Source organism: Myotis daubentonii, chromosome 17 (genome assembly GCF_963259705.1).
Source record: "Myotis daubentonii chromosome 17, mMyoDau2.1, whole genome shotgun sequence".
In the NCBI taxonomy this organism is placed as follows: domain Eukaryota; kingdom Metazoa; phylum Chordata; class Mammalia; order Chiroptera; family Vespertilionidae; genus Myotis; species Myotis daubentonii.
Window position 1 is genome coordinate 47,823,840 of NC_081856.1, and position 24,301 is coordinate 47,848,140.

The 24,301-nt window shown below is 34.6% G+C and overlaps 1 protein-coding gene across 7 annotated transcripts in view; it reads right to left on the reverse strand.

Annotated features, from left to right (window-relative positions):
• Positions 1 to 2,154: 2,154 nt before the first annotated feature.
• Positions 2,155 to 24,301, reverse strand: part of PCMTD1 (protein-L-isoaspartate (D-aspartate) O-methyltransferase domain containing 1) — a 47,170-nt gene continuing 25,023 nt past the window's right edge. For 6 of the 7 annotated variants that reach the window (XM_059672274.1, XM_059672275.1, XM_059672276.1 and 3 more), the window contains 3 exons: positions 13,698 to 13,869; positions 10,782 to 10,905; positions 2,155 to 5,240 (listed from right to left, as the gene is read on the reverse strand). In XM_059672274.1, coding sequence (XP_059528257.1) covers positions 4,876 to 5,240; positions 10,782 to 10,905; positions 13,698 to 13,869 — 661 coding nt within the window. In that variant the 3' untranslated portion in view covers positions 2,155 to 4,875. Of the gene's footprint in view, positions 5,241 to 10,781; positions 10,906 to 13,697; positions 13,870 to 18,739; positions 18,932 to 24,301 lie in introns of all 7 variants that reach the window. The other variant, XM_059672280.1, reaches the window with a different exon arrangement.

Consider the following 24,301-nt stretch of genomic DNA (forward strand, 5'->3'; position numbering starts at 1 on the left):
AATATTTCTTACAATTCTAGCTAGTTCCCCATCCTATTTCTGCCCCTCTCAGAACCAGGCTGGTTCTGAGCAACCTCTGGCCTCAGCACCGGTGGCTGGACTCTGTTTTTCGTGAGCAGTTTTAACCAGCCCTGGCCCTGGCACTGAGGCGAGCGCCCCCGCCCCCCCCCCCCCCTTTGGGGACACCCTGGTGAAAAGCGCAGCCTTCTTCAGCGAATATGCCCCGCAGTTAAATGCGTATTTTTTGGTCACTCTGTAAGCAGTTATCTAAGGAGGGTTTTGGCTTTATCTTTAAAGACTGAAATTTTCAAACAAATTTCATCCTAAACTAGCACTTTAAAAACTGTGCAAGTAATAGAAAAACAAATTGAAACATGGATGGTCCAGTTTAGGCGACAATCCCGGATGACTGGACTGGGAGATAAATCTAGTGAGTGGAGAGCTAGCTTATCGAATTTTGTCAACCTTATGGGAAAAAATAAATTCATTGGCCTTCTCTCCAGTAATTTTCTTGTCCCTTTACATTCTACTGAAGGTGAATACTGCCCTCTTTTGGCAGAATGTTCAAACTTAAACATGTGGGGCTTTTGATTAAGACATGAAGATCAGAAGAAAAAAATTAATCTCTATGAACAAGAATGATTTATTTTAAAATAAACTTTTAAGTATTCTGGACATTGTTCATGTGTCTTTTATTGTCTAAGTAGCAATAAACCAAAAAGCCAATTTCTTCCTTTTCACTCTCACTCCTACAATTGCTATGAGAAACGTTATAGAAAACCTAAAATCAAGAAACACTTGAAGAGACTAAACACACACATACACACACACACACACCCCTCCTTATTAAGTCACAAAGCCCCTACCAAAGAGGCAAAAATCAGAACCCAATGTAGGTGAGGAGATGGAAAAATGGAACATTTGAATGCTCCTGGAAGGAACATGTATTATTACACTGGGAAACACTTGCACCATCTACTAAAGGTGAATATAAACATGTTCCATGATCCAGTAATTCTCCTTTATATACACACTAAGACTTGCTCACGTATAGCCACGAACACGCTGAAGAATGTTCACAACTGAATTATTTGAGGGGAAAATACATGTCCATCCACAGTAGAATTAAAATGTGAGATGTCAATGTAAGTAACCTAACTAGATACATCATAGTTGAATGTCAGAAGGGTAAATGTGAGTGGAAAATTGCATTGCAAAAGAATACATAAAGTATGATTCCACTTATATAAAGTTTACAGAAAAGTGCATGTGATAAAAGGACTACAGCAAAAGCAAATTCATGATAAACACAAAAGAGTTACCCATGAAAAGGGATGGATTAAGATGAGATTGTGAAGGAGCACAGATAATAGTAAAGCAAGTAGGCCAGCCTACCAGTAGGAACACACACACTTGAATAACGTATTTTCCTTCAACATCGTTTCGTTACGTTGATGAGGAAAAATAAGATTCCTGGTGAGGCCACCGTGTGTGGAGTTTTCCCACTCTCCCTGTCCGTGTGGGTTTTCTCTGGGCAGTCTGGTTTCCTCCCACATCCCAAAGATGTGCACACGAGGTGTATGGCATGTCTAAATTGTCCCTGTATGTGTGCGCGCACCAAGCTGCCAGGAGGCTCCTGGCCACCCACAGCCTCGAACAGGAATAAGCGGGTTGAAAAATAGTGATCTTATTTTTATTCATCTTTCTTAAATCGATGTATAACTCACATTTATCTCAATGTTTAACATTAGGTGTGATTTGAGATCTATTTAGAAGTTTGGTGATGTTTTTGTGATCAAAAATAGAAGAGAGAAACTTAATTTTTATCAATTAGCCTATGATAAAATTGGTTTCGTTTTATATTGTTTAGCTTAAGATCAGTTTCCAAGAACCTATCAATAGCATTGAGGATTTGCTGTATTGACATGTACACTGAATTATTCCTTGTGCTTCACACATATTTTATAAACATCCTTCATAACTACTAAATATTTTACGAAAATAATTTTTTAAGAACCCTACACTCTTCAGAGGTGGCAACAGCCAAAGGGATATTAGATGTCCAAATACAGACCACTGTAACTGTAATGCAGCATATACTCATAGATGTACTGAGTTTTCCTACATTAAAAAAAAAGCCAGGCCACTGAAAAATGGTTTCATTATATGCAATTGTTTATTTAAAATAATTTTCCAAGTCTTCCCACAATTTAACAAGTTTTGCTTCACTTTTATGCCCTCAGACAGCTAGAAACCAACACATTATTTTTATATTTTATTTTAACCACTACATGTGCCATTTTAATGCCATTTTCCTTTATTGGTACTAGAACCAAATATATAGACCAATAAGCAGTACAGATTTAAATTATTTTCTTAGTAGTTATGGTGCCATTGACAAATTCCCTGGGATTTATCAGATGCTGGACACTATTTTGAGCCATCTCCAACTAGCTGTCTGATTTAGGAAATCATGCTACCTCCCCAGGCCTACTTTCTCTTGCAAAATAATTTACTGGGTTAGATTATTTCTATTGTTTTATCTGGCTATAACAATCACATGATATGCTCATCATTTTCAATTAATTTTACTTCATCTTTTACTTGCTACTTCTCCACTTATAAAGCATAATCACCTATATTCAAGTAAACATGAATGCATTGAAAAATAAACACAAACCCAACATATTGTTAATCACTCTAACATATTCCCATTAATACATAAAAGGGCTTTCAGTTGACTTATCCGTTTTTATTTCTATTTCTCTCTTTAAAGTCAATAATAAAGTCACAGCTGTAAAATGAATGCATTTAAAATAAAAAAGGATACTTTCAACGACAAAAACATGCCATCGTGAAAACCTGCTGTACACTTTGCCAAGGTCAACAGACTAAAACACGCGATGGAAAAGCCAACCTCCAAAGTCAGCCTAGATAAAAGCTCTCTCCTGACAGTGAAATCCCCATTAAGACTATGTATGTCTGCATATCTGGATCAGCTCCGAAAACCACCAATGTGTGGGGAGGGGTGCTGGGTAAAAAAACGTGAGTACCAGGAACTCAAGATTAAACTTCTAAAACTAAAATTTAATTCAAAATAAAATAGATGACAATTGTATAAAACTACTTCCTTGATAGAAATGGCATGAGGTGTTTAACAGTAACAGTTTAGTAATAATCTGAGAAAATTTGTGGAGATATTCCAACCCAACTCCTAGCCTCTGTCACTGGTATAAAACAAACACCTTCCATGAAATTATCTTTTATGTGACTGAAATGTTCCCATTTATTTAGGATCGTTTATGCTTAGAATATTTTAAACACCTGCTTTTAAACATGTGGCATTTCCAGAACTGATATCTTTTTTAAAAGCATCTATGTATTACTAATTGAGTATTTGCAGAGGTGATAATCCTTTCACTGTACACTGATTGGGTTTCCTGAAGCATATTTGATCAACTATTTTAACAGTGATGCTGATGGTAGTAAGTGATACTCTCAGATTTTCATTTTAAATAATACATAATCCTTGTGACACTAATTACTAACTAGGCTATATCGCATAACTTCTTAACAAAAATGACTGATTTCAGGCCCTAGTATGATGAAAAGACACTAAAAAATGGCATTTACTACTTGTGTTATCACTGAAAAGCTGTAACTAACAGTCAAATGATAGTTTAATTATGTGACATTCAGCAAAAAAAAAAAAGAAAGAAAATCATTATAATTTTACCAAAAGAAACAAGAGACATGGGAAGAAATTAAATGAGCACAATGTGGGTCCCAAAGATTACACTATGACTTGGAACTAGATTTTCAAAGCAAAAGGCATCTATATACAATTTCTGTGAATATTTCTTATACTACGAAAATGAATTTCAAAGCAAATGTAGACTAGCTCAGCCAAAGATAAGTTCTCAGATGAACTAGAAGTTCCATTTGCTAAAGTGCACCTGCTATAACCAACTCTGCTCAGGCCCTGCCACGGAGCACGATCCAGAAGTGGCCATCACTCATGCTTTTCATTCACTCACTGTGCTTTCAACAGTCATACAGAAAATGGATTTTTTAAAACCAAATACTTTACACAGTGAACTATAGAAAAAACAATCCTAAATATACTATCTTCTAAAACTCCAGAGTAATATAACCTCATCGTTTTTAAATACTGAAAATGTAAAGGGTCCATACAAATTATGAGTATTAAGCATATACGTTTTACTTAATGTTCACTTGATGTATGCTCTTAAAATCTCTATGAGAGAAGCAGGTATTTTCCCCGTGTCTTTTGGCAATAGATTCAAAAGCAAAAGTAGCAGTGCTGTTGAATTCCATGAAGCTTTTTTAAAGCTAAATTCCTCAATGTTTTATTGTTATTGCACTCATATATTGCCCGGAATGCATCTATAGTAACTCAGCAACAGTGATTGCAAAAAATAGGAAGGTAAGTGGGTCTACAAAGCATTTGAGTTTCCATAGAGGAAAGGCAAACTGCAATTCAAATAAGGTTGTATATGCTTAACAATTATTTAACCTTATATAAAATGAAGTCCACCCCTCACTACTACAAATCTGTGGGGAATCAGAAAGACTTACAGTACACAAAGTCTTGACTATTGTTGTATTCCACTTTTGAAGTCACTGAATTAAAACAGCAATTTTTCCAAGATTTAAAGAAAAATATATTTTATAAAAGGGATTATTTTTAATCACTGAATACATCATTAGTAAGACAGAATCGTTGTACTCCCCCCCCCCCCCCCACTGTAATTCGCTGGTAAGAGAGATTTCTCTCTCCTTTAACTTCTAACAAATGCTACATTTTCAAGACTTAAGGAATTATCAGTAGGCATTCTTTCTTCGTGATTTAAGTTATTTTTCTCTAAAATATGTCAAGTAAGCTTTTAAAGACTCAGGGAGGGGGAGCTTCATGATTTTTTCTCTCAGTAGGTTCTGAGGTGGCTCCTCTGGCTTCATGGCGTCACTGTCATCTTTCTCTTCCTCTTCTTTCTCTTCTTCCATTTTCTCATCCTCTTCACTGTCTAGAGGCTGAGGAATAAGCTGATTACCCACAAAGACGTAAGTGTTAATTCTCTGTTTAACTCTCTTTCTTTTCCTTTTGGGTGGAGCTCTCTGAGGAATCCCCTTGGCCTGCATCTCGTCATTTATGAAATTTCTAAGTGTGCGTCGAATATAAATACGAGCCAAGTCCTGCAGATTCCTGACCGCACAGGGGGCTATAAAAACACAGCACACACAAAACATAAAAAGAGCATTATATATTATTCATTTATTCACAGAAAAAAATGCATTTCTTAGTGAATGTTAGAAAACACTTAAGTATAAAAACTCTGACTTTCAACTAACATAGATTTCCAGAAGTTTACCAACTGCCAGGCACCATTCTAAGAACTGAGAACAGCCCTGGCCGGGTGACTCAGTTGACTGGAGGGTCGTTCCATACACCAAAAGGTTGTGGGTTCGACCCCTAGTCAGGGCATGTACAGGAGGCAACTAGCAACTGAACAATGTTTCTCTCTTTCTCTCCCTTCCTCTCTTTAAACTCAGTAAAACATATCCTTGGGTGAGGACAGTGGACAGTGCAGAGGTTGATATGTGTAGATACACGTGTGACCCTCTATATATTCATAAAAATCCTTTGGAAGAAAAAATAAGAACTTATAAACAGAGTACATGAGAATTAACTAGTTGGGGGACAAGAATAGTAGAAAGATTTTTACTCTACATATTTTTAATACTTCTTGATATTGAAATAAATCTATTTTAAAAACTCAAAGGCAACATTTGAACCGAGATTTGACTGTACTAAAATATCATTCACATAAACTTCATCCCAAAGATCTTCTGAATGACACACTAACTCTGAAATAATTCTCAGCCCTAGTTATTCAAAAATCCCCAACATTTTCTATTCTTTGATACTCCCTTGTTTCTAATGCTTCCAGTTATAAGGATTTAATGAACCAAATAATACTAATCCTTACTCTATAAAATCTTATTTTAGATTGAAGCTTTCACTCCATAATTACAATTAATTATCTCTAATAGATACATGTACACTCTACTTGTTTCCCAAAAGACATTCTCTATATAGATTTTATAAGAACCTAGCACTCAGCACTTACATTTTAATTTGTTAACAAAGATTGAAAAAGGCATTTTATTTAGGTCAAACCCCCAAACTAACTACTTTAAACCACTTTTAACCTACAGAACAACTTCATATAGCTCAATGTAGTACAGTGCCAAGATTTATGAAGTTTCTTTTGTCCCTTGTGATATTTAATTTATAAGAAGTATACATTTAGCTTCCCATTCCTGACACAGGGCTCCTAAAACACCTGGAATTTTCTAAATGATAAGATCATAAAGATGAAAGGAATATCTTCTGTGTTCATAATAAGTCCCACCTGAGTTTCATTAATAAGGTGCCTTTGGGTTTCCCCTAAGCATGGCGGGCTGGTTGCCAGGGGAATCCAACCATGTGATTAGAAAGCTTCTGGGCCTATGAACCCGGAGGTGCTGGGAGGATGACATACCGTAAGAAGGCATGAAGCTCTATGTCATTCTCGAATACCCTATGCATCGATTCCATCTGGCTGTTCCTGCGTTGGATCCTTTTACAATAAACCAGTAGTCTAGTAAGTAAACTGCTTTCCTGGATTCTGTAAGCCACTCTAACAAATTACCAAACTCTAGGAGGGGGTCATGGGAACCTCTAATTTACAGCCAGGTTGTCAGAAACATAGATGACAACTTGGACTTGCAATGGGTGTCTGAAGCTGTAGGAAGAGGAAAGTGTTGTGCGACAAATCTCTTAACTGGTGGGGTCTGTACTAACAACACTGGTTAGTGTCAGAACAGATTTAGAGCATACGGACACCCTGTTGATGTCCACAAAGAAATGGAGAATTGCTCATTGTGGAAAATTCCACACATCTGCAGTACAGAAGTGTTTTTTTTTGGGGGGGGGGGGGCGTTAAATAGAGAAAATAGGGTTTCCTTTAGTTGGTGTACAATTTTTAACTTTACTTCTAATGGCCTGCCCTGAACTTTAAGCATACTTTTAGAATGTCTTGTAACAAAAAAAGAAATATGACTTTAAGTTGAATAAAAATCAGGGATTATTCTGAGAAACAGTTATAACTACACTTTATTAACTGTTCTTATAAGCAAGTTCATAGCTATAAAATACATTTGGCAAAGGATCTGCATGTGTATATTTTCAGGTTTTTCTGTTGGTACTAACATTCTTTTATAATTTAACTCCCTATAATAATGAAATGTTCTCTCAACAGAAAGTTAAATAAAAAGCGAAACTTGTTCTTCTTCTCCATACATCCTAGTAAACTTTGACAAACAATTTTCAAATTTTTTATTCTGCAAACATTACTATATAAAGTTTTTTTATTTTTATTGGAAACTGATAATTTCTGACTCATTTTTGTAAGCTGCTTTTGGTAACTGATGACTTTTTCCTTCTATTTATTTTTAAACATATATATATATATATATATATATATATATATATATATATATATATATAAAATATATGTAATATATAAATTATTGATTCAGAGAGGAAGGAAGAAGGAAAGATAGAAACATCGATGAGAGAGTATCATTGATCAGCTGCCTCCTGCATGCCCCATACTGGGGATCAACCCGCAGCCCGGGCATCAAACCGTGATCTGGAATCAAACCGTGACCTCCTGGTTCACAGGTCAATGCTCAACCACTGAGCCACACCAGTCGGAACCTTTCTCTTTATTTTAAACTTTCAAGTATTATAAAAGAGGCAATAGTATAATGAACCCCATATATTCAATAATCATTTCAACAATTATCCCTTATAGCTAATCTTACTTCATCAATACTTCCATTTCTTCTTCCCATCCCCAACCCAGATTATTTTGATAAAAAATTTAGACAGTTCATTTTACCCACAAATATTTCAGAAGTATGATAAATATTTTTTTTTAATTTAGGCTCTTCCCCAATGTTATCCTCTTCCATAAAATTCCTACTTTACATTCACAATTACAAATGTCAATCAATCCAACCAATGACAGTCTTATTAACTACCTAGATCTATTTGTGTTGACATCCTTAAAAATGAGGGAGAACAAAAATCGCTCATTTAAAGCATATTACAATCCATGCTATTCATAAAATATGTTATTATAAAGCCACATTTTTAACCAAAACTCTTCGAAAGGAAACTAAACTAGAAAAACTGTCAGATAAAAAGAGAAATGCGGAGGGTTATAATACTGTCAGTTACAAAGGAAAAACTTAAATAGCTGTTGCAGGAATCTACAGGGAACTCTGTAAGTAGAGTTATATCTGATGCACATTATGCTTATGGTTAGGCTACTGTAAAACTGAATTGTGTCAGAATTTTTTTCATTACTTTTCTTTATGAAACTGCAACCAGCTATTATAGGTTAAACAAAACTGTCATAAATAAGCTATAATCTTAATGCTTGAAAAACATGAGGGAACTTTAGTTTTACTTTGTTATTATTGTTACTTTTAGCAAGGAGTTTAAGTATTCAGCAATTATAGTATAGCCTACTATAAACTATAGTATATATATTATATACTTTACACATATATAAAATACTGGTACATGTGTATATGTGTGGAAGCATGTGTATAGGCAACAAGGAAGGTAGACCTCAGTGAAATAACTATTTAACGCATGTGAATACAAGTGATAATTACTTGATTCTGGTGCTAAAAAGAAGTCAGGTCCTTTTGGCCCCAAAGCACATCCAAAACGTATCTCTTTTTTACCAGACTGGAAGGAAGTTTAAATTTAACATCCCAGTGGAGTAACTTCATATTTCTAATACAGAGTCTTTTTGATAATCCTTTTTTGTTTATTTTTAGTCATGCTTATTTTTAAATTTTCCTTCTATAATAGTTTAATGCAATTTGCTGTATAGTTTGACTCAAATCCTTTTTCTAAGTAGAATATGTTAATGGGTATATTTAAAGAAAATAGTTGATAATGCTTTCTGAATTAGAAAAGGTTGAAATTTTTTAGAATTGAGTGCACCTAATTTCTTTCTAAATGAGATAAAAATAAGAGTCTTGTGCAGAATTTATGAGTCTGTGACTCCATAAAGTGTTCACTGCATCTCCTCTGGCGGCAGCTCCTGCTAGAGAAGGATGCCCGTAAGCCCTGTCCGGGAAGAGAGCCCCATGACTGACACGCGGGAGGTGGCACCACGGAGCGACATGGGTCTCTGCATCACCACCCTCATTCCTCCCAGGGCAGGAGGAGTGGCTTGTACCGCTGGTGAGTGTGTAAGAAGCAACTGGCCAGGTGTGGTCTCATCCTTTCCCTTCCCTTTTCCATTAGGAAACACACACTGAAAAGAAAATCAAATCTCTCTATAAAGCCAGGTTCCTATGGAATAAATTCATTTAAAAATAAAATTAAAATAATTAAGTCTATTACGGTAAAGTTCATTTATGGTAAAGAACTTTACTTCATGGTGCTGTCTTCTTTCCCAAGTTCTCAGTAACCTTCACTAATGTGATCATCCCCTCCTTTCTGAAATGCTATTCCTTCTTGGTTTTCAACACACTGTGCTCACTGTGTTCCCCAGTGGCCCTTCCTTTGCCAATACACCATCCTCTGTTTTATCTCCTAACACCTCTTCTCTGTATCTCCACTCTCCCCTAACTTCCCATCCATTCTCACAATGCCATCTTCATGTTCAGGATTCTCAATCTATACCTCCCTCTTGTAGTAAGTATACACTACTTGAGTACCTAACATCTATAATGCTAATAGAAAACACAAACATGGCCAAAATAAAATATCTGATCTTCCTACACCTATTTCCAAACCATTCACCCCCAGTTTTCCAAACATCAATAAATGGTACCATCACCTAGCTAGCTAGTCAAGTAAAACTTAGATCGCTCTTTTTCCTCCAACACCATCTTTTGTACAGTCCACTATTTTTCTACCTTCAAACAACCACCTATAACCACATCAACACTGACTCTCTCCTCGAGTATAAGTAAACTCTTATATAATCTATCCTCTACAGCAGTGGTTCTCAACCTTCCTAATGCCGCGACCCTTTCATACAGTTCCTCATGTTGTGGTGACCCACAAACATAAAATTATTTTCGTTGCTACTTCATAACTGTAATTTTGCTACTGTTATGAATCATAATGTAAATATCTGATATGCAGGATGTATTTTCATTGTTACAAATTGAACATAATTAAAGCATAGTGATTAGTCACAAAAACAATATGTAATTATATATGTGTTTTCCGATGGTCTTAGGTGAAAGGGTCATTTGACCCCCAAAGGGGTCGCGACCCACAGGTTGAGAACCGCTGCTCTACAGTATAGCCAGTGAGCTTCAACTAGCCTAAAACTTATTTCTGGTCTTGGAATGACCAAGCTCTTTTCAGCCTAAATAAAGGCTTTTGTGTTTCCTGTCCTCTATATGGAAAATGCCACCAAGTTAATAAATTATAATTAATAATCTCACAACTATAATTAATAAATTCATTTTTGTTTCACTTGCCCCTTCTTTTCATGTTTCCATGAAGGCAGCTAACAGTGTCTGGTGTAAGACAGGGCTTTATTAAACAGAAAAGTGAATAAATCCAATGAATATATTACTGCATATCTACTTAATTCTTCATAATTATAGAGTGCATTAAACCCCAAGCCTCGGAATTGAAGTCACGGTTCAGTTGTAAAGGATCAGTTACTTACGGAGTCCCACAGAATCTGGTTTGCCATTATCATTCTTACTTGGCTGCACAAGTGGAGCAAATGAAACAGCAAGAATATTTTTACTTTCCCAAGTATTCTGTCCAGTTCGCATAATTTGTGTTAACTATTTAGAAGGGGAAAAGAAATAGAATAGCTTAATTCTGGAAAAGTGATTTCCTTACAGTCACAATTTTGTTTTAACAAAATAATTGCCAATCATTGCTATATAATCACCGATATTTGAATGCAACCAAATTACTTTTACTTAAATATTAACTATAAAAGAATAAAGTAGGAATTATAAATGTTGCCTTTTGAAGACAGGCATTTCAACATAAATGGAATATCCCAATGTGGCCTGATGGCTGCTAGGGGTATAATGCGGTCTGATGGCTTCTAGGGGTATAATTTCAATCTGTACCTGCCATTGATTCTCAAGTATGTCTCACACAGGTTTGGTTGTTTGGTTAAATAAAGCATTATATTTTAAAAGAAACATGTTTTGATTACTATACCAGTGAGTCAACTTCATGATCTTCCATAATGGTAAGAAAATATATATTCTAATTCTAATCTCAATTTGATATTTCACTAATAAGTATAATTATTCATAAAGGGTTTAGAAGTTGTACCTACTCAGTAAACACCCATCATCAGTCCTTGGGAAAAAAAAGATTAGCTAGGACATAGCTTGATCAAGCTAATATCTTCAATTTATATGATAAAAATCATTATTATGTTTTACATCAGTATAATAGTATATAATAAATATCTAACAAAACACCAGTGGGAAGCCATATTTTAAATGTCCGAATCTGAAACTGTAAAAGAAAACAGAAAAAGATGGTTCATCTGGAGGTCTCAACTCTAGAAACATTCAAGTAACATTTTTCCAAGAACATTTTTCAATTAATATTTTTGTATTATGTCTTTTTAGTAACCAACAAACAATTTGCACAGTGCATAATAATGGTGAACTCCACTGAGATACAAATAATATTTTGTGATGTTAAAGGACTCTCAAGTTATATAAACTCCAGAACATCATGTCAGGTCCCAGTTATCTTAGACAATCTATCTTCTGCCATACAAATCACACGGTGTTTTAAACATCGCAGATTCCAGTTAATATGAATATTAAACATACTTTTTGAAATGCATTTTTATACATTTTTAAAGTAATTTGCTTTTGTAAGATCCACACATTTTCTGAATACATTAGTATTTCATACATTTGTTATAACTAATAATTACAAACCACAGGCAGGCAAATAGCTGAAAAATATTCTCAAATGAGTCTATGAAGTACTAAATGAAGGTTTAAAAATTTACTTGTTTCTTTTTTTAAAATTATTTTTATTGATTTCAGAGAGAGGAAGGGAGAGGGAGAGAGAGAGAGAAACATCCATGATGAGAGAGAATCATGGATCAGCTGCCTCCTGCACACCCCCCACTGGGGACCGAGCCCGCAACCAAGGCATGTGCCCTTGATCCGGAATCGAACTGTGACCTCCTGTGTCATTAGCTGACGCTCAGCCACTGAGCCACGCTGGCTGGGCTACTTGTTTCTTTAATGGAGTTAAGCAGTCCAAACAAACCCTAAATAGGATTTCTTTCTTTAGATGTTAAAGGAATTTTAAAATGTTGAAAATTGAACAGCTAGTAGAGAGCATCACATTCAACTGAACACCTCTAGGTCAGAAAAATGAAGAAGGGAGCAGCTTGGCAAGTGCAGCGGTACCCCGTTATCCACAGGGGTATGTTCCAAGACTCCCAGTGGACACTTGAAACCATGGGTAGCATTAAACCCTGTGTAAAACTATTTTTTTCTTATACATACATACCTATGATAAATTTAATTTAGTAACAGATTAACAATAGCTAATAAAACAGAATCAGTCCAGCTGGTGTGGCTCAGTGGTTGAGCGTCAACCCATGAACCAGGAGTTCACAGTTCCATTCCAGGTTTCCAGGTCGAGCAGGACACATGCCCGGGTTTCGGGCAAGATCCCTGGTAGGGGGTGTGCAGGAGGCAGCCTATCCATGATTCTCTCTCATCATTGATGTTTCTATTTCTTTCTCCCTCTCCCTTCCTCCCTCTGAAATCAGTACAATAAACAAACGCTCCAAAAAACAACCAACAGAATTACAACAACATACTATAATGAAAGTTATGTAAATATGGTCTTTCTTTCAAAATACCTTATGGTATTGTACTCACCATTCGTGTTGTGATAATGTGCAATAATACAATGCCTTATTAAGTCAAGAGCCTTCACCTTTACACTTAAAGGAAGCACTTTATGGCTTCTCTTTGACCTAAACAAATTGACAGCATCACTGCTCTTGCATTCTGGGGCCATTATTAAGAAAAATAAGTTGAATACAGGTACTGTATTGCCTCAACAGTCGATGTGGTAACTGAGATGCTGCTAAGTGATAAAGGGCAGACAGTGTACAGTGTAGATATGATAGACAAAGGGATGAGTCACGTCCCAGGCAGGACACAGTGAGAAGGCTCAAGATTTCATCATGCTACTCAGAATGTGGCACAATTTGAAACTTGTGAATTATTTCTGGACACTTCCATTTACTATTTTCAGACCATGATTGACCACAGGTACCTGAGACAACAGACAGTGAAACCAAGGATAAGGGGGACTATTGTAACACAAAGACTGTAGCTAAGTTTGGGTGAAAGACCAAGTCTCTTCTAATAGTAGTGGAGGGAACTTTTCTATATCTCCTCTGGTTAGATAATTAAGAGTCTGTTTCAATATTTTTAATGTATATAGATCTATGAAGATTATTTCTTCTTTAAAAATTACATTGTACCTTTACTGGTGTTAGATACTTCCCATCTTAAACTAATGCGTTTGTTTTCTATGCCATTAAGCAAAAGGATGGTGAAGTTACCTGATCTTCTATAGGCATGACTAGAATGCCTCCAACTTTCAGTAATATTTTCATGTAGTTTTCATGGTCTTTCTGGACTCCAGCTCCACAATAAATTCGATCATACTGATGACTGTCAGATGCTATCTGGAGGCAATTGCCAACCACAAATGCAGGTTCACAGAACTCAAATCTGCATGGAAAAACAAATATATTTTAATTCATTTAAACAAAATATTAGATAAAAAATTTAATATAATCCAGTTCTTTGAAGTAGTGAAGTTGCCAAAATTAATTCCAAGGATAAAACATGAAATTTGATTTAAATATCATACTTAATGAAGTTTAATACTGATTAAATATGTAATTATCAATGTAATATAAATATTTTAAAAACATTAACCTAAACTTTTGCCACAATGAAAGCTCACTTAAGGCTTAAAAAAATGGATATAATGAAAAGCCCATCACAACACCAATCTTGTGACATCACACAAGTGATAAAGAAAAAGAGAGAGAGAAAAAGGCTTCACTTTCCACTGCCCTTTCAAAACAAAAAACAAAAAACTGAGGGGACACTGGGAATGGGAAGGGCTGATGCGGTATTCATGTATGTGTGACATTTTTGTTACAATTAACAGCAAAGCTTTGTCAGGAAGATACCAGTGTGACCATATAATCTTGCAACCACTAAGATTAGGGAGATTTTCCTAATAAATTTTAGCAGAACTATGTTACAGGACTGGGACAGAGAGCAGAATGAATAATAATTTTCCTTACTGCTGCTGTGGCCCCCATGGTCTCCCTGTGCAACACATAGAAGAGAAATGGTTTCAGAGCAAAGGCATTTTATCCTGACCACCTGTTCTGGTTACAGTGTTGGTTCATGGCATAAAGAGTTGTGATTTTACAAACGTTCCTATTTAGAATTCGACTTTATTCCTTAAGTTCTGACAAAGCTGAAAATAGTCTCTAACATATAGCATAGTTACAACCTCAATACACTAAAACATGTAATCATTTTTAAAGTTAATTAATGAAATATCCTTTCACTCTTAACTAAATTAAAATTAATATGACCACACAGCAAAATCAGGCTATCATTTAAGGAAAAATTTACATTAAAAGTTTCAGCATGCAGTGGAAAATGACACTGCTTGAATCACAATCATTTATACTTGGTAAGCATATCCTATCCTTTGGTAATTAACAGACTTATTACGCGGTAAGTTTTCATTAAAATACAGACACATTAGGATCCTTGACAGTTAAAGAATTTGCCAGAATTACACCCTGTCCTCTTGGTGCAGTAGGGTGGGAGTGGGATGGGAACGGTTGAGGGGGTCGGGGTGGGGGTGAGTGAACAGTGTATACCCTATAATCTCTTCTCCATATCCCACAACTAAGGTAGTGTATGCCCCATTATTTCTTTTAGTGTAACTGCCTCCTCACTGCTCACACTTTAAGGTCCCTCTTCCATTATTTTGCTACCTACAGGGCAGGCAGGATAGGTTCAAGCTTCTTAGAAAGTCATGTGGGCTCTGTATGACGCCATTGTCAAGTTGTCCTTCCAGAATCATTTCCTGGCTCTGCCCCTACCAACACATACTATGTTGAATTATTTGCTCCTAATTGCCTTAGAGGAACTATTACAAAGTGTTTTTGAAACACTGTATCTGTGGATGTGCTGTTCCTTTGATAAATGCCTACAAACTCTTCAAGATACAGTTCAAATATTAGCTTTGCAATGAAATCTTATCCAACTCTTTAAGAGTTACCTCATTTACCTCATTACGTGCACAGCACACATAAAAGTGTAAATTAAGCTACAATAGGGGCCATGTTTAATTTATCTTTTATATTCAAGACTATGTTACAACATATGATTATCTAAAATATGGCCAAAATATAATTTATATGATGTTGGCTTTCAAGTAATTAGATACTGTGGATCAGGTGGGTTAATCATTTTATCAAACTCACAGTAAGCATTCTTTAAAAAGAAAAAGACTATTTTCAATGAAGTTTATCTAAAATCTTCATTCATTTTAAATATTTACTTTTATAATGATTTAAGTCAGTCATGAATGACCATAAAATTTAAATAAAAATTTGAATTATTAAACCGTTTCACCATCAAGTCTGTTTTAAAAGCTTCCTATTTAAAAATATGTGATAGCTTAAAGCGCTATCACCTAGAAAAACATCATTACAAGTGAACAACTTACAATTAAAACTACTTCTCATATTAGTGATATTTTATACATTCTCATCCCAGCAAAATTAATTTGCAAAAATTTAGTGCCTGATCTAAAATTAAATTTGTGACTTGGTTAAAGTTACCTTACAGTAGTCAGCAAAATTCATTATGTCAAATTCTACTTATTGAGCACCAGTTGTGTATAAAGACTGGAAATACAATGGAAACATCCACGCCTGTATTTGTGGACGAGACAGCATCAAACTATCTGACTAAAGATTAATTTACAACGATGGTAAGTGCTCTAAAGGAAAGAAATATGATTCTATAAAACTGAGGATGAAAGGAAACCAACAGGCCTGGGGAAGTACAGAAAGATTCCCTGAGAAGTGAGAAGCCATGATCTTAAAGATGAGACAGGACAATCTAGAGAAACAATACCCAAGAGAGTAGCCACTAGCACCATGTGGGTATTGAGCCCTTCAAGTGTGGCTAGTCCATACTGAGGTGTAAGAATAAAATTAACCTGGGATTTCAAAGATTCAGTACAGAAAAAGTAAAATATATCAATATGTACTTTATATTAATGTGCGTATTTATATATGACAGATATATTTCAATAACCACATACATTTCAGCAACTGTCCTTCTGCTTATCACGTGCAAATAGAGAAGCGTCAAAGACTTTCTCCTTAACACAATCATCCCTTTGAAATATTCTCCTGGTTTTTCTGCTGTCTTTGAATATTTCTTCTGAATTAATTGTATCTCCATCACCTATTCCAGTACTCAAAACATTTACTAAATAAGCAAACCATACAACAAACATAAATGTTCTGTCACCTTTTCCACCTACCAACTTTGAACATGAAGCCCAAGTTGACAAACTGAAGATACTAATCACAAAAATCTCAAGACAGAAGAGAAACTTGCTTAAAAAAAAAAGGAAAAAAATAAGTGCCTATGGCACTGTCAACATGATAGTTCTTCTTTTACTAAATTTGTTACTATAAATAACTGTAGCTTAGTGCTACAGAACGCATGTATGTTTTTTCCAAAAATGCCAAAACAAATTTTAAAAAGCAAAACTCAAATAGTAAAACAAAAAAAATAAAAAATAAACTCTTTCCTTTTATAAATAAATCAACTGATCTATATTTTTAAGATCTTAAATAAGCCACCCTTATCCTAGGAAACAATTTGATGCTTTCCCTTATAATCAGATGAGAACAAGTATATTTGCTTCAATGTAGATAAGTATTACAAAGGATCATTAGAGAAAAAACAGATCTCTAAAATTATAAATAATTTCCATTAGTGCAAATGGAACATATACTCCTAACATATGCATATGGGGTCTTTATACTTTTATTTGACATATTTATATTAATTTCCTTTACCAGAACACTTAAATTTGAAAGTTGAGTTGAACTGGAGCCAATATTTCAAAAGGATTGAACTATTTCTAGATACAAAATACTAAAACTTCAAGGACAAAGTAAAATTGGGAGAAAACTAAAATATCTAGAACATAATAGTGTATTCATATACCAAACATATTACAAAAAGGTTGTAACTATCAATTTAGTAATTATAAAGAAAGTGTCTACCAGAGAGTATCCTATCTAGGGATTATTTATTATACTTACCATTATGACCTTTTACACCAAATAATACCAGAATCCTTCATATTAAAATAAAGAAAACAACTCTCAAATTGCCTATATTTACATTTTTTTCATACATTAATAAGCTATCGATCATCTTTCCTAATAAAAAACTTATAGATGAGCTTTATATTTCGGACTAGGTATGTACTTAAGGGTAATACTTAAGACACTTTGTATTCTGATATTAAAATTATGACTTTTATAACAGCATTGCATGTAAATGAAGTCATACCAATTGAACTAATAATATTTTTTCCAAAACTCTATGATGAAAAGTTTTCAGGCAAATGTTTATAGATATGCTCATATCCATAGCATATATTCGTATCATATATGTAAAGAATTATTACTTTCAGACATAGATGATGGCATGTTTTCAGAGTAAACTGCAAATCCTATTAATTCTTCCAATGTAGAGAAGAAAAATAAAGAAAACATTTTCCTCCTTAGGCTTTTACTATCTTCTGAAAGCTACAGCTTACCTTAAGTTTCCATAGACCTCTACAGGCTAACAACATTATTTAAATCACAAATACATTTTCTGTATAATCTGGAAGACTGTAGCAATAAACTCACCAGAAGTTTTCAGTTCATTACAAAACAGTACTATACTAGAGATTTACATATAAAATCTAAGCTAAAAATAGTGAGAGAAAACTCAAATTCAACCTTTTCACATTAACTACACACTAAATGAAACCTAAAAAAAAAGAAAACAAAAACTGGCTAGAGGTCTACCAAATATTTCTATGTGGTTATAATTTTACTCATAAAAGTATGGTTCATGCATTCTTTCCCTAGTTTTTATGTTTGATTTAGGAAACTTCATTTAAATTTTATGTTATTCAAACAAAAAGCAGCAATCATTTTTATTCTTTGAAGAACATTTCCAAAACAATTTCCCAGATATAAATGACTTACACTCCTAAATTACACTAAATTATATCTTTAAAAATGTTATCTGTATAAAAAATAGTTCTGAAATGTATGTAATAACTACAAATTCACTTATTCTAGACTTATTTCTTGATTTAAATATTAATTACTGCTTTTTACTCTCTTATGCAGAGAGGAAAAAATATTCTTACTAATATGTACAAGGAAAATCATTTGTGAGAAAATAGAGAACACATATATGTTGGTTTACAACATGAATAATTGCTCAAAATAACACCAGGATGCTAATCACTTACCTTAGCAGTGGTTTTCTTTATAGGTGTATGTTGGAATATCTTCATCTTGAGACGGATAGATGATTTCGTTCACAGCAGGGACCTTGCCAACTTGCCCATATAATTCTTTTGATAAGCTGCTAGGAGATCAGGGTGACCTAGCCTTGCCCTGCAGCTTCCCTCTTAGACGGATAGTCTAGGTCTAGGAGCTGACTGAGAGTAGAAAAAACAACATTCCCCTTCAATACACTGTTGAAGTGGGGGCTGACAATTTGCACACCTAGTTTATCATGTGCCACAGGATGCTGTCATTGAAATTTTAGACTATTTTTCAATGGAATAAAGGATTTCAAGGACATAGGAAAAAAATCCTACCTTGTTCTCATACCTCATCCAAAACAAGCTGCCAAATCCCAGAAACTTCTTTTTTGTAAAACACTTTGTCAAAGTATACATTTTGAGTTTTAAGAGCTATGATCATTTCATTACAATAAGATGAAACTGCAGAACTTTCCATTGTGAAGAAAACTCAGGGATATGTTAATCTTTTGATCTCCAAATGCTGTTAAACCATTCAAAACCTCTTACAATAAAAAACGAAGCTACTGAATTAAAAAAAATTTTTTTAGACCAATGACTTTACCTTTTCAAGTGTTTCCCTTCCAAATGCATCAAAATCATCTCAGAATAATTCAAGCATTATGTAAAGCAAAGTGTTAAAAGCAAATACAATCATTTTTCATTGAATGAAGCCTTAGGAAAATAAAAAAAAAACACCACCGATCTCTAAAGTTTTTATAGGAAATATGACAGGTACCTCAAAAGTGAATCTTCATGTATTTCAACAATAATTTTTTTCTCCTAATAATGTATTTGAAGCCATTAAACTTTTCCCCAGGCCATTTAACTTATGTTAAAATATATCACTGACAGCCATAAGGACTATTTTTAAGAATTTCTCTGTCTCACCATATGAATGTTTGTCATGATTAAAAATTTTGTTTACAATCTGTAATAATTATTATGAAACTATTATCTGAACATTGGCACATAAAAATCTTCAAATACCTGAGAAAATATTTTTAAATACTATTAATATATATTTCTAGATAGTGAAACCACTTCAAGTGTGCTATAATTCTCTCAAAGACTAGGCAAAGTTGACAAAATATATGTATTAATTTTCCAAAGCATATCAGAGCACAGGAAAAATAAAAACCTATCATTGAAAACAAAATTATGACACTTACACATTGCCATATATCAATTAAATTTCCTATAGTGAAATACTATACTAGCTCTGAAATTAATTTAAAACTTACACCTCAACTAAATTTGAGGAGCGCATTGCCTCTTCCACTCATCTGCCCCCAATAGTAATTCACAGCATAGGATCTATTGTCTTAGAGGGAAATGGCATGCTCCAAAACAGGCACTCTAGGAAGCCAGTGAACTACATGCACGTTTACATATTATATGAATATATAAATGTTGCTATAAATAAATGCTACACCAATTCCTAACTCATTTGCAAAGTATTTATAGGGTCAAGGGTTACTATTCCGGCTCCTTTAATTGACTTACTCTTCAATTAACCACACCTGGAGAGATTATTTTGCTTACTGTGCATGCACAAAACTGATTCATATAATTTGACCTTTCCCAACCTTCTTCTCTCATGAAAGCCAGACTTGTCTAGACCATAGGGGCTAAATAAAATGTTCTAGAAAGTTTATGTGAAGAGCAGAATGGGGATCAGCAAACTGTGGGTAACAGTTCAAATCCTGCCTGCTGCTTGTTTTTATACATAAAGTCTGCACGAGATACCCTGGACCACCACAAAGATGAACAGGAAGGTCTCGGAGAAAATCAAGCCTGGAACATTGATGGAGGCAAAAATGACAAAAACCGAAGCTGTCCTACTTCATGCACATCATGAGAAAGCAGTTTCTTTGGAAAAGACCACAATGCTGGGGAAAAACTACAGGCAGCAGGGAAAGAGCGAGACCAACTATGAAATGGACTGACTGTAAAATCAGCCACAGGAGTGCGTCTGTAAGAACTGAGCAGGCTGTTTGTCACAGGACATTGTGGACATCACTCATTCAGAAGGTCACCAGGGGTTGGAGCCGACTCAAGGGCACCTAGCACATAGAGAACGCCCTGTGCCCATCTGTTTACATAGTGTCTGGCTGCTTTTGCTCCATGATAGCAGAGTTGATCAATTGCAACAGAGACCATTTAACCCCGGAACCCCCAAAATATTGACTACCTGGTCCTTTACTGGAAAATTCTGCCAATGTTTTAGAGGATCCCTGACATCAAATGTCAGTTTTGTAACAGTATTTCAGTGAATCTGGGGATAACTTAGGTAGAGCAAAGGAATAAACCATACAAGAGAGCGCCCCCATTCCTCCCATCTCCAAGTACAGTGAATCCAGAGTAGTTTCTCCGAGTTATTTCATCTGTTGCTACAGGTCTAAAGTGTAGGAAAAAAGTTTGAAAGTACGTGCATTATAATGCTATTGTTTCTAAGAGAAGGAATACTACTGTGAAGATTCAGGAACCAAGCTTATTTTATAAAGCACACACAAAAACACACATTTGTATCTTTTAAAAGGTCATCTGACATTATATATTGTAACGTTGAGCAGTTCATCGATTTTTTCCCCCTCACCTACTATATTTGGAAGTTTACAGTGGAGTCCATAAGACATATATAAGAAAACTTTCAAGATTCAATTTAAATCGTGACATGACAATACTTTCAAAAAAGGAACTGATAAAAAAGATCCAAACCAACAGGGTAAACAAGATTGGAAGACTATTATGTTTGAGTTATCTATTCTCCATGTTACACATAATCCAGGATAATGTGTACTAAGGAATGCATAAATAGCAATCAATTTTCCTGAGTTACTTTATATTTTTAAAATTAAAATATGTATTTTGATGACACAATTAAATATAATGAAACTGATTGGAAATCAGATTTTTAAAAGCACTTTGCATAACCATTTTTTAATTAAAAAATTTAAAATAAGAATTATTATCCATAAACATCAAGAAAAATTACAAAATCATCAAACACTAAAAGAAAACTATGTTATCTTTATAATTTCTGTCTCTAAAATAAAGTGATATAAAAAGAAAAGCCAATGAATGACTCAGCAACTCTGATTATTTACTTTCCAACCACTCACTGCCTTATGCAAAATGAAATATTTTCCCAGTACCTACTGCTCTTTATACACAAGATAATTTTATAATCTGAAATGTGTAACTAATATTTCAGAATACTCTTTGAAAACCAGAATAGGTAATATTTCTAGAACTGTCTAATTTTTCAGACCAGTTAATTAATATAAGAATCAGTTTTAAAAATTAGTTGCAACACTTCAGAAACAATTATATTATAAAATCTGACTGGTTATTTAAATGAAAAGGACCAGACATTTAGAAATTAAAAAGAGACATTTAGATCAGTCACATCACATTTTATGATTCATCATTTTATGAATAACAAATTTGCATAATGCAATAATATGAAATACAGCCAAGGAAATGCGATCATTTTATAATTGTACTAGAGGCCCGGTGCACGAAATCTGTGCACAGGTAGGGTCCCTAGGCCTGGCCTTCCCCAGCTGCCAGCTGCCGGCCAGGACCTTCCTTCGTTCCCCACCACCCCCGGTGGCCAGTGCACATCATAGCGAGCGATCGAACTCCCGGTCTCTCGGTTGAACTCCCGAGGGGACACTGTGCATATCAGCCTTTTATATATATAGATGAATACAGTTTTAGAAAAATTGAGACCCTTCAATATATATAATCATCAAACTTATCTGTGTTACAGATTATTTGCTATTTAAATTACATCAACACAAAAATGCTTTAAATAATGGCATTCTACTATTTCCTGAAACCACACCCACTTGGCAGCTGAGCTCCAAAAATACTTGTACAGAGATGCTTCAGTGATTCAAGACACTTCCTGAGGTTTGTTCCTCTTATTTAATAACTGCATTATCTGTGTCATTATATATTGATACATAAAATAAATGTATTACTATCACATATATATAAAGACCTTACAATAGGCCTTAAACTTTTACTTTTACTAACATTACTGTTATATTTTTTAAGTTCAAATGTATTCAAAAGGTCCTAACGTATACATAGTTTTAGCATCAAAACAAAAAATCTTAAAACAATAAAAGTTCAATAAGTTTAAAATAAGTTCCAATAAATGATATAAAATATTTATATCCACATTTTAAGCATTTAACATGCTACTAATCTATTCATAAGACAGCTAGAAATACAAAAGGATGCTAAAATTGAACACCAATTTCTTATAAAATTACTTGGGCTAAAAACTATTTTGTTTCTACCAATATGTTATTCTTGGAAACAATATATGAACCAACACGGTAAGCACTTGAAAAATAATTCAAAATATGAATTAAATGTTCATTTATAAAGGGAAGCATAAATAACCTAAAGGATGGCATTCAGCAAATTGATGCAGAAATTTCAAGTGGCTTGCTCAAAGCCATTGAACTAATTATAGAACAAAATAAATTCTGAGCACTTTCAAATTCTCCCAAGCTTGCCCGACTGAGGTCTTTAATAATAGTTACAACCACATCTAAGTAGACACAAAACCTCCCCTATTTTACTGCAGAATATCAGTTTCCTGTTCTTCAACCAATCAAGTGCCTCTTGCCAGAGGACAGATAAAAAGCGGCAATGGCAAAGGGGAATGGAAGACAAGGACCAGCGTCTGCGGGAGGAGAGGCAGAGAAAGGACAAGAGAGAAAAGTATCCTCCAGCAGACATGCACGGGCCCTCTTGGCTTCCTTTTTGGCAGTTCCCCAGCCTGAACTCTAGAAAAAAGCTCTCAGCTCTGATTCAGACTCCTCCAAGTTTCTCACCTCCAGGGTCATGGTCAGGGCCTAGAGGGAAGTGAGGAAGGCTCACTCCCAACAATGTGAGTTGGAACTCTGAATGGTTTTGCATTAAAACTTAGTTGTATACAATGACTAAGTTGCAAGCTTGTGATTTCTATCCTTTTAAATGTTCTTTGAAAATATGACTGGTTGAGAAAAATAAATGCCCTCCAAATTTTACATAATTTCAGAGTGCATACTTTAGCATAAGAAGCCCTTGGTCCATGGTGTTATCATTACTGAATGTTAGAAGTATTATGCACCAAACAGACTTCCCTGTCGGCTGAAGAACAAAAGACTGCAGTATTTTTTCAAAGGGGAAGTACGAGTTCAAAACAATGGTTTTATAAACAAATTTCCCAAACACTACCCTATCACAAGATAGATCAATGTATTTCTATCATAATTTCGTCTAGATATATTACAAAGTAACTGAATATTTTTAAGAAAGTCCCTTGTATGCTAACAGGTACCATCCTTGTGTGACAACTGAAGAGGGCAGAACTACTAAATTACTATCCCAAAAGTATAAAACCAGTTCCAGGAAAGCATTCTAACCAAGCATCTCTGTATTTTCAGAAAAGGGACTTGCATTATGTTTAATGAATGGTAATTAGCCTATTAATAAGTG